The sequence below is a fragment of the Chrysochloris asiatica genome, unplaced genomic scaffold (assembly GCF_000296735.1).
Source record: "Chrysochloris asiatica unplaced genomic scaffold, ChrAsi1.0 scaffold00437, whole genome shotgun sequence".
In the NCBI taxonomy this organism is placed as follows: Eukaryota; Metazoa; Chordata; class Mammalia; order Afrosoricida; family Chrysochloridae; genus Chrysochloris; species Chrysochloris asiatica.
The window spans coordinates 452,433-463,449 of NW_006408955.1; the positions used below are offsets into that span (position 1 = coordinate 452,433).

General features: G+C 37.5%; 1 protein-coding gene across 1 annotated transcript in view; it reads right to left on the reverse strand.

Moving 5' to 3' along the window:
- LOC102835427 (cholesterol 7-alpha-monooxygenase-like) overlaps nucleotides 1–3,547 on the reverse strand; it is a 7,881-nt gene extending 4,334 nt beyond the window's left edge. Inside the window, exons 1-3 of the mRNA XM_006876962.1 lie at nucleotides 3,468–3,547; nucleotides 2,413–2,653; nucleotides 437–1,023 (exon numbers count right to left, since the gene is read on the reverse strand). Of these exons, the coding sequence (XP_006877024.1) occupies nucleotides 437–1,023; nucleotides 2,413–2,653; nucleotides 3,468–3,547 (908 nt within the window). The remainder of the gene's footprint in view (nucleotides 1–436; nucleotides 1,024–2,412; nucleotides 2,654–3,467) is intronic.
- Between the last annotated feature and the right edge of the window lie 7,470 nt (nucleotides 3,548–11,017).

Below are 11,017 nucleotides of genomic sequence, written 5' to 3' on the forward strand. Positions count from 1 at the left end.
GACTCGAAGGCACTTAACAACAACAACAACAAAGTTTATAAATTGGCCACATCAACATATTTTTATGATCATTAAGGTTGTTCATAAACTTAAACCAGCAGTCATGAGGGGTACAAGCTAAGGCACTAGACCAAATGTCCTAAATTGACTCCAGAGTCAGCACAACAAATTCTGTGGCTTTGGCCCATTCCTTTTTGGGAGACCATTTTCCTGCTATAAAAGGGGCTTACCAGTCAGACCTGCTCACTTTCTTGTCAGAATGAATGCATTCATAGCTGTTCATCACTTGAAAGTGTCAATATTACATCCTTAATGGATGGCATGATAAGATACCAAAAGTGTTTTTTGTTGTGTGTGTGTGTGTGTGTGTTTTAAGTTAGTATGCTGAAATGTCTGATTTCTACCAAAATAAACAAGTAGATAAGCTTCTAGTTACCGCATCATTTGAAATAAGCTCCAGAAAGTTGTTGGAATGGTGTTTGCTTGTGATGCCCAAAGCACCACAAGGTGTGTCTTGGCCTTCTCCATGTCATCGAAAGTGGAGAGCTGGTCATTGAGCACCATGCGCATACTGACCAGGTCGGACACGTGGTCTCGCTTGCGGAGGTTCTCATGCTTGAAGTCCTCGGCCAACTTCTCCCGGGCGTGGTGTGCAGCCTTGAATACATGAATGGGCAAGCCTGCTACCAGGGCAGGAAAAATCTTGTCAAACTGCTTGAAGTTGTCAAGGTTACTTAGCATAAGTGCTCTTTGTGAGTCCTCCCTTGTGAGATCTTTGCCAAAGAGAGTTAAATACCCAGCTTCAAACATCACTCGGTAGCAGAAGGAATACATGCCTTCTGTCATCCACGCAGCTGTCTTGGATTTGGATAGGATGGGAGGTCTCATAACAAGCTGGAGGTTTTCCATCATGGTTTTGTCGAGGGCATTCAAGGCATCCCCCTGCAGGGTTTTGATGAAAGTCTGGTTGATGTTCTCAGCTGTATGTCCATCACTTGGGTCAATACTTCTATGTCCAAATACCTATAGCAAATAGAGCATGAGTGAAAAAAGAAATCAGATGCAATACTAGTAAATGGCTGAAAACACATATTACACATTTTTATAATTTTCTACTTGTTGTTGTTGTTGTTGTTAAGTGCCTTCGAGTCGGTTCCGACCCATAGCGACCCTGTACAGGGTTTCCGAGGGTGTAAATCCTTATGGGAGTAGAAAGCCTCATCTTTCCCCCGGAGCAGCTTGTTAGGTAAAGGTAAATTGATCTTCCCATGTACTATTTCACAGTAGTTTACAAGAAAATGGCCAAATCATACCCTTCCTTCAAGGCCTAGTTTAAGTCCCAGCTCTTTAGGGAATCTTCTCTGGACAACCATGATCTTCTATTTCTTATTTATTCTGCCCTAATCTGAAACTCCTATACAGGGTCTCTGTGAGTCAGAACCAACTCGATGGCACTTAACAACAACAACAACAATCTGATACTAATTCACAATGTTGGGGTTTGGTTTGTTTTACCATTAGTTCTCCTGTGTATTCTTTGTAGCTGTATTCTGACCAGACTTTAAGCTTCTCTGTGGCAGAGATCATGTCTAATATTTCTTTGTGGAAACTTAGTAAATATTGGTTAACTGTTTTCTCCATAGCAGTCTCTTCAGTTACATCTACATTATGCCAAAATAACTCATCAATTATTTGACAGAATTAAACTATTTTGTGGCATGAGCATGGCAGAACAACTATTAAGTGCCTAAGCTGTGTACTGCACCACTGCGGGGTTGTGTAGACATGGCTGCTGTAAGTGAGATGGTACCTATTTTACTCATGGAGCATCATCTGGATCCATAAGATGTCTCATTTTTAATTTTACCATCATTTTTGTTGTTGTTATGTGCCGTTGAGTCAATTCCAACTCATAGTGAGCCTGTATAGGGTTTCTGAGGAGTAGCTGGTGGGTTTGAACTGACAACCTTGTGGTTCACAGTCCAGTGCTTACCCTATAGCACCACACCAGGAGTCCTTACCCTCATTGCTATTATTGTTAACTGTTGTCAAGTTGGTTCTGACCCATAATGACCCATATAAAGTTGCCAAGGAGTGGCTGGTGGGTTTGAACTGCTGGCCTTGCAGTTCAAACTGACCTGTGGTACAGCATATCATCCCACACCAGAATTCGTCATTAGCTAGTAAAAATATAGTAAATCTGTTAAAAGTCTATTTTGATTTATTTAATGATTAGGACCAAGTGGTGATGTCTAGTCAGATTTATTGTATTTCTCCAAATCTCCAAATGAAGGTCACTTTCTTTAACCTCTCTATTCTTAAATCTAAATATATCAAAATGACTAAACAGACTCATATATGAAAAAAAGATAGGAAACAAACAGAATGCTGTATATATGCAACACTGATTACCTTGGAAGACGTAGTGAAATGAAATTTTGTCCAATCAAAGTATTTTCCATGGCACAACACTTTATGGAAGGACAAAGGATTTGTGATGAAATGAACATATTTTCCCATTAGTTTACAGGTAAAAACATGACCATGTTTCCTCTGATTTTTTCTGAGGAACTCAAGAGGATTGGCACCAAATTGTAGAGCACAGCCTACGTATGGAATCAATCCATTCTCCAGAGGTGGTTCACCTATTTGTCTATAAAACACAAATATATGATAGATATGGAAAATTATAATTTGTTTTTTAAATTAACTCTATATTTTATCTGTGCTTCTTTTGTAGATAATACTTGCCTAAGTAAAATTAGAAACTATTATACCTGAAATAAAATATATGAAAAGACAAAAAAGTTTGTAAATGGCAGGCAACATATAGCAATCTACATAGCTGAAGATGTACTCTTTCCAAGATTCATATAACAGAAGATATCCACCCCTGCCTCCCAAAATATACTATTTGCGTCAATCCAAAATGATGGCTCTCTTTGTATTTATTGTATTCTTGAACCAATGATAAATAAATGACAGTATTACTAAAAGTGATGTCACATACATCTAGAAAAATCTTTCAATTTATCAAGATTGATTAACATTAATAAGAAAAAGAGTAACAGAGTAATCAGCATAGGATGTATAGTTGGTCCAGACTTGGACCGAGTGTATATAAAGTACTACAAAAGCTAGGTGGGAAGCAAATATCTAGTAAGTCAGAGCAGCTACTTTTCCCACGTGCCAGAATGAAATCATTTCCACTGCAGATCTCCACTTGCCATTTGTACCCATTTGTACTAATTCAGACTTCTTATACATGCACATAAGCAGCTCTTACAAGATTTCTGTCATAGTTACATTTCTACATTACCACTTCTGTGTACAGATACTAGAAGGGAAATACTGTGATTATATGAAAATGCCTAATACAGAAAACAAATGTTATTATATAATGATAAAAGTAAAATAACATTAAATGAATGAACTAAAAGACACTTTAAAGATAAAACTTTCCTTACCGTCTCCTTATTCCCAGAATAAGCCATAAGCAACAGCATACAGCTACAACAACTCCCCAGATCAAAGATATTGTCATCATTTTGAATATCTAGTGCAAAATTCCTGGGGAGAAGAATCTTAGATTAGAAAGACAAGAATGTTGCTGAGCAGACACTCTAGCTAGAGTTTTTATATAGAACTCTGATCCATTAACTTGAACTTGAGTGACCAAAGCAAACAATTAACCATTTGTTCATGCTATTAGGGGAAGAAAAGAAAAAAAAAGTAGTATAAACTGGCCTTGAACTAAGTCCACAGGTATTAGAAGAGGTTCCAAAACAATCAAAGACCTGCAATACTTGATAAATTGAAGGTCTCTCAAACATGTGCTCATTTAACATTCGAACCTGGGGACAGCAACTAATATTACAAGTTTAGTAATTCTATTAAAACAAATATATTTGTCTAAGATGCATAGATCCAACAAAGAGGTAAAAGTAATATTCTAAAAATAAGCCTAAATTATTGAGCATGGTAATATGATCTTGTTACCCTTTGGAGAAGAAATCAATTTAAATGTTTCACCAGAGAGAGAAGGTGTTCAAGTTCAAAGGAAAGAAAACTGGGTGAAATGTTTCTGCGGCTTCATATTTCAATGCTTTTACAAAATCATAAGTATTGTACTATATATAGAAACAGATTGCTTTTCTAATGCCTTCAAGGAGAAAGGATTCAATGTAAACATGTCTTCCCAGTTAACAAAGCTTATTTTTAATCATTTTTCCATTTGTAAATATATTTATTAGTTTTTTAAAACTATTTAATCAATAATAGTTTAAGACTAGTTGAAACATATATTAGTAGATAGTGGAAGTCAAGTTACAATTTCATGTCTCCTAGGATAAGCACTGGAGTCCTGGTGTGGTGCTGTGGGTTAATGCGCTGGACTGCAAAGTTGTTTGAACTGCAAGGTCAGTCAGTGGTTCAAGCTCACCAGCTGCTCCTCAGAAACCCGAAACAGGGTCACTAAGGGTCAGAACTGACTCAATGGCACTTAACAACAACAACAACAGGATAAGCACTAGACTTTGAGCCACCAACCTCTCCGCAGGAGAAAGATGAGGCTTTCAGCTCCTGGAAAAAATTACCAGCCTCAGAAATCCTGCACAGAGTTGCTATGAGTTGGAACCAATTCCATGGCACTTAACAACTCTCCACCACTCAAAGAGATCTGATAGCTCATTGGTTAAGAGTTCAGCTCATGGAAAAAGTCAGCAGTTCAATTCCACCAGCTACCCCTTAGGAGAAAGATATGGCAATTTGCTTTTCTAAATACTACAAGTTGAAAACCCTATGGAGAAATTCTACTCTGTTCTGCAGCGTCACTATGAGTCTGACTTAATTTTAATGGCAAGGGGGAATGGAACTCCCCATTCTGGCATACTTGGGTGGTTCAAAAGGTTAAGCACTCAACTACTAGCTGAAAGATTGGCAATCTGAACCCACCCAGAAGCACCTTGAAAAACAGGCCCATTGATTTCCTTCCAAAAGGTCACAGCCTTGAAAATCCTATGGAACAGTTGTACTCTACCACATGAGGTCACCATGAGTAAGAATTGCATTGATTGCAGCTATCAACGATTTCCCACTCAGAAATATTCACTGTTATTTTTTGGTATATATCTTTTCAAACTCTTTTTCTATGGATGCATAAATATTGAGTGTCTCTACTATACCAGGAAGTCTTCTAAGATGTTCTAATTACAGACATTAACAAGATATACAGGTTCCCTACTCCAATGGAGACTCTATTCCAGTTGTTGTTAGGTACCATTGAGTCAATACCAACTCATAGCGATCCTATGTACAACAGAATGAAATACTGCCTGGTCCTGGGCCAACCTCACAATTGTTGCCATACTTGAGCCCATTGATGCTGCCACTTTGCCTATCCATCTCACTGGGGATCTTCCTCTTCTTGTCTGACCCTCCACCTTACCAAACATGATATCCTTCTCCATTGACTGGTTCCTTCTGACAATATGTCTGAAGTATGAGAGATGAAGTCTGGCCATCCTGGCCTCCAAGGAGCACTCTGGCTGCACTTCTTCCAACACAGATTTGTTGGTTCTTTTGGCAGCCCATGGTACTTTCAATATTCTCCTTCAATGTCATAATTCAAATGCATCAATTCTTCTCCGGTCTTCCTTATTCAGTGTCCAGCTTTCGCATGCATAAGAGGTTATTGAAAATACCATGGCTTGAGTCAGGTGCACCTTAGTCCTCAAGCTGACATCTTTGCTCTACAACACTTTAAAAGGGTCTTATGCAGCAGATTTGCCTAATGCAATATGTGGTTTGATTTCTTGACTGATGCTTTCATGAGTGTTGATAGTTGATTCAAGAAGAATGAAGTCCTTGATAATTTCAACACAGAGTCACTGTACCAAAAGGAAATGATTGATGTTCTACCATCAAGAGGTAGCATATGATCAAGAGCCAATGATACTGAAAGAAGACATCCAAGGTGCGTTGAAGGAATTGGCAAAACAAGGCACCTGGAATTGATGAAATACAAATTGAAATCTTTCAAGAAAGTGAGGTGGCACTGGAGGCACTCACTCATCTATGCCAAAAAATTTGGAAGACAACTATCTGGCCAACTGATTGTGAGAGATCCATTCCAAAGAGAGGTGACCCAACGGAATGAGGAAATCATTGGACAATATCTTTGTTATCCCATGTGAGTAGAGTGTTACCGTTCCAGTGGAGAGACATAACAAACAACTAAATAAACACTTTGACCAATGTGTTAAGAGTAAAATAAAACAGGGTGTTAGAAAACTATGGATGGATGTTGGGTAACTATATGTAACTATTTATGGGGTATATATACATGGTGTAATTTTATATAATTATATATGTTGACCAGGGAGGTCCTCTTTGAGGTGACATTTGAGATGTACATGGCAGGAAGGGATTAGTCACGAGGAAATCAAACTAAAGAGCTTTATAGGAAGTGAAACAGGACATCTATTGAATCAAAGGTGGACTTGGCATGTCTGAGAGCCAGAAAGAAAGTATGATAAATTGAAACAGGTTGAATGAGGGGAAAATTCCTTAAGATACAAGGACAAAGATATAAATAGAAGCCTAATGATATAGTGGATTGTAACTGTGTTAAAGGCTAGAATTTTTATTTTAAGTTCAAAACAGTAAAAGTTTTAAGCAAGGACATGACAAAGTTTGACTTACAATTTTAAAAAAGAAACATTTTAAAAGGTCACTTTGGTTCTATGTGGAGAATGGAATATAGAGGTATGGGGAAGAGTGAAAACAGGAAAATCAATTGGGAGACCAGACCACCCAGTAGTTTAGGCCAGAGATGATACTACTCTGGACCAACGGAGAAGAAGAAATGTGACGGATGTGTATTATGTGCTAAAAATACCTCATTCTAATCTTTATGGGAGCAGAAAGCCTAATCTTTCTCCCATGAAACGACTGGTAGTTTTGAACTGCTGACCTTGAGGTCATAACCACTACACTACCAGAGCTCCTTAAAAATCACATTTATAGGGACTTTAGATCCAGAGAGGGAGAGCGACTGTGTGCTGAAGACTGGGGGTGGGGTGGGGTGGAAGACAGGTTTGCAGGGTGCATTTTGGTTGGCTGATGATGCATGGAGGGGATTGTAACCATGGCAATGAAACAATATACAATAGAATGAATTCAAAACTAATGTTCTCCCATGTAAACTATCATATAATTCACATTAAAAATTTTTAAAAAATCACATTTAGCAGGAAAAATATAAAGATTAAAGCCTCTGATTCTCCTCAGTCCACAAGAAGAAACTAGGTGTATGTGTTTTCGACTCTTGTTGTGTAGAAGAAGGACAATAGGTGACAGAGAGAACTATTAGGGGAAGGAAAGTAGAGAAAAATGTTAACCTGATGATACTTTGGATGAGTCTGTGAAGATCAGAGCAGTTGTGAGGAGCAGAAGACTTATGAAGCTTTGTTGTGGATTGTGAATGAATTTCCCCTCTGCCATTTCAAAACTTTTTATTTTAAACAATTACAGATTCATAAAGATAGTACAGAGAGGTCCAATGTACTATTTCCTTTATTGTTTACGTTTGTTTGCTTTTGTCTTTTAATCTAAAGGATTCAGTTGTTGTTCAATCATGTTTGGGTATTAGATTGTTGCTTCCTCTGTGACAAGTGCTGTAAAGATTTAGCTTTCTAATTATTATATTTTTAAAATATATATTAACTTATAAACAGCATATCAGGTGCAATATATTTTGTACATAAAGTCTTATAAAAATATATACTTAGAAAATATACTGTATTTACTGCCATACAATAATTGATGTAATATTTATGGTCAGATGTTCATGCAAAAACAAATGAAAAGATTTGTGATCTCTGTTTAAGGAGGCAAAAATTATTAAATAAATCTATGAATTTATAGCTCTAAATGTTGTTAAGTGCCACTGAGTCAGTTCTGACTATAGTGACCATGCATAGGGTTTCCGAGGAGCGACTGGTGGGTTTGAACTGCCAATCTTGAGATTCAAACCGACTGTGTGGTCCATTGCTTTATCCTACAGTGTCACACCAGGACTCCATAACTCTAAGTAGATACATCCAAAACGTCCATCAACAGGGATTCAGTTAAATAAATTATGGTACTAATCATGCATTGGACTCCTGATAAGGTGCTGTAGGATCAGCACTGGACTGTGAACGACAAGGTCAACATTTTAAACGCTATACAAGGTGGCTATGAGTCGGAACTGACTTGACAACACGTAACAACAACAATACACTACCAGACCTTCCATTAGAGAAAGTTGAGGTTTTTTGCTCCCATAAATATTTACAGCCTTGGAAACCCAAAGCAGGGTCACTATGAGTCATAACTGACTCCATGGCACACCACCAGCAACAAATGTGATTTTTATCTTTTGTGCTCCTGGAATTGATAAAATACCAACTGAGATATTTCAACAAATGGGTACAATGCTGGAAGTGCTCACTAGTCTATGCCAAAAAGATTTGGAAGATCACTACTTGACCAACCAACTGGAAAGGTGTGCTCAATCCAAAGAAAAGTGATAGAACAGAGAACAGAAATTACTGAAAAACATCATTAATAACAGAGCAAATTAAATTTTGTCAACAATAATTTTAAAGTGGTTTCCACAGTACATTGACAGGGAACTATCAGAAATTCAATCCAGATTCAGAAGATGATGTGGAACAAGGGATATCATTGCTATTGTCAGGAGGATCTTGACTAAAAGTAGAGGAAAACAAAAAGATGTTTTCATGTGTCTTATTGACTATACAACAGCACTCAACTGTGTGGAACATACCAAATTTGAAATAACAGTTTGAAGAATGGGAATTCCAGAACACTTAATTGTGCTAATGAGGAAGCTATATATAGACTAAGAGACAATCATTCAAACACAACAAGGAGGAACTGAATGGTTTAAAACCAGGAAAAGTGTGTGTCAGGATTGTATCCTTTCACCATATTTATCCAGTATGTATGCTGAGCAAATAATCTGATAATATTGACTATACAAAGAAGAATGTGGCATCAGGAATGGAGGAAGACTTATTAACAACCTGCAATATGCAGATAATACAACTTTGCTTGCCAAAAGTGAAGAGGACTTGAAGGATTTTACTGGTTAAGATCAAAGATTTCAATACGGATTACACTTCAGTGTAAATAAAGAAAATGAAAGTCCTCAAAACTGGACCAATAAGCAATTTCATTTTTCTTGGATCCACAATCAACACCCAGAGGAGCAGTTGTTGTAGTTATTAAGTGCCTTTAAATTGACTCATAGTGACCCTATAGAGGGTGTCCAAGGAGCAGCTGGTGAATTTGAATCACTGACCTTGCAGATCAAACCGACCTTGTGTATTTCATTGGGCAACTCTGCTGGGAAAGGCCTCTCTAAAGTAAAAGAAAAACAAAGTCATCACTTTGAAAGCTAAGGTGCCTCTGACTCAAGCCATGGTACATTCAATTGCCTCTTATGCATGGGTAAGTGATAATGAATAAGGAAGAGCAGAGAAGAATTGATGCATTTGACTTAAGGTGTTGAAGATGTTGTTAAAGAATATTAAAATACTCATACTATGGACCAAAATAGATGTCAGACATGGAAATTTGCTCTCCAGTGTAGAGATGCTAAAACAAATGGCAGAAAAAGGAGTTAAAAAACGGAATGGAAAATTTCAAAGGTATGCTCAAGAAGACAAAGTAAAATATTATAATGAAATGTGCAAATATCTAGAGCTAGAACCCCAAAAGGGAAAAGCATGCTCAGCATTTCTCAAGCTTAGGGGACTGAAGAAACAATTCTAACCTCAACTTGCTATATTGAAGGATTCTATGAGCAAAATGGAATCCTGGTGTGGCACTGTGGACTAATGCATCAGACTGCAAAGTCATTTGAACTGCAAGGTCGGTGGTTCAAGCTCACCAGCTACACCTTGAAAACCCTATACAGGATTGCTATGGGTTGGAATCGACTCAATGGCACTTAACAACAACAACATGGGCAAAATATTGAATGATGCAGAACACTTCAAAAGAAGATGGAAGGAATGCACAGAGTCACTGTACCAAAAAGAAATAGTCTATGTTCAACCATTTCAAGAGGCAGAATATGATCAAGACTCAATGATACTGAAGGAAGAAATCCAAGAAGCACTGAAGGCATTGTCAAAGAACAAGGCTCTAGGAATTGATGAAATACAAATTGAAATCTTTCAACTAGCTGATGCAGCACTGGAGGCACTCACTCATCTATGACAGAAATTTGGGAACCAGCTACCTGGCCAACTGATTGGAAGAGATCCATATTTGTGCCTATTGCAAAGACAGGTGACATAATGGAATGCAGAAATCATCAGACAATATCATTAATATCACATGCAAGTAAAATTTTGCTAAACATAATTTTAAAATGGCTGCAACAGTACATTGGCAGAAAACTGCCGGAAGTTGAAGCTGGATTCAGGCCAGTATGTGAAATGAAGGATATCAGTGCTGACATCAGATAGATCTTGGCTGAAGGCAGAGAATACCAAAGATATTTACCTGCAATTTATTGACTATCAAAGGCTTTTGATTGTGTAAATCATGACAAGCTATGAACAACATTTCAGAGAATGAGTATTCCAGAACACTTAATTGTGCTCATAAGTAACCTGCACATAAACCAAGAGGCAGTCATTCAAACAGAACAGGGGAACACTTAATGGTTTAAAATTAGGAAAGGTGTGCACCAACATTATAGTCTTTCACCATACTTATTCAATCTGCATGCTGAGTAAATAATCTGATAAATTGGATTATGTGAAGGAGAACATGGCATCAGGATTGGAGGAAGACTCATTATGCAGATGATACAACATTGTTTGATAAAATTGAAGAAAATGTAAAATATTTACCATGAAGCTCAAAGACCACAACCTGCCTTTTGGATTGCACCGCAATGTAAAGAAAATAAAAAATCCTCACCACTGGACCAATA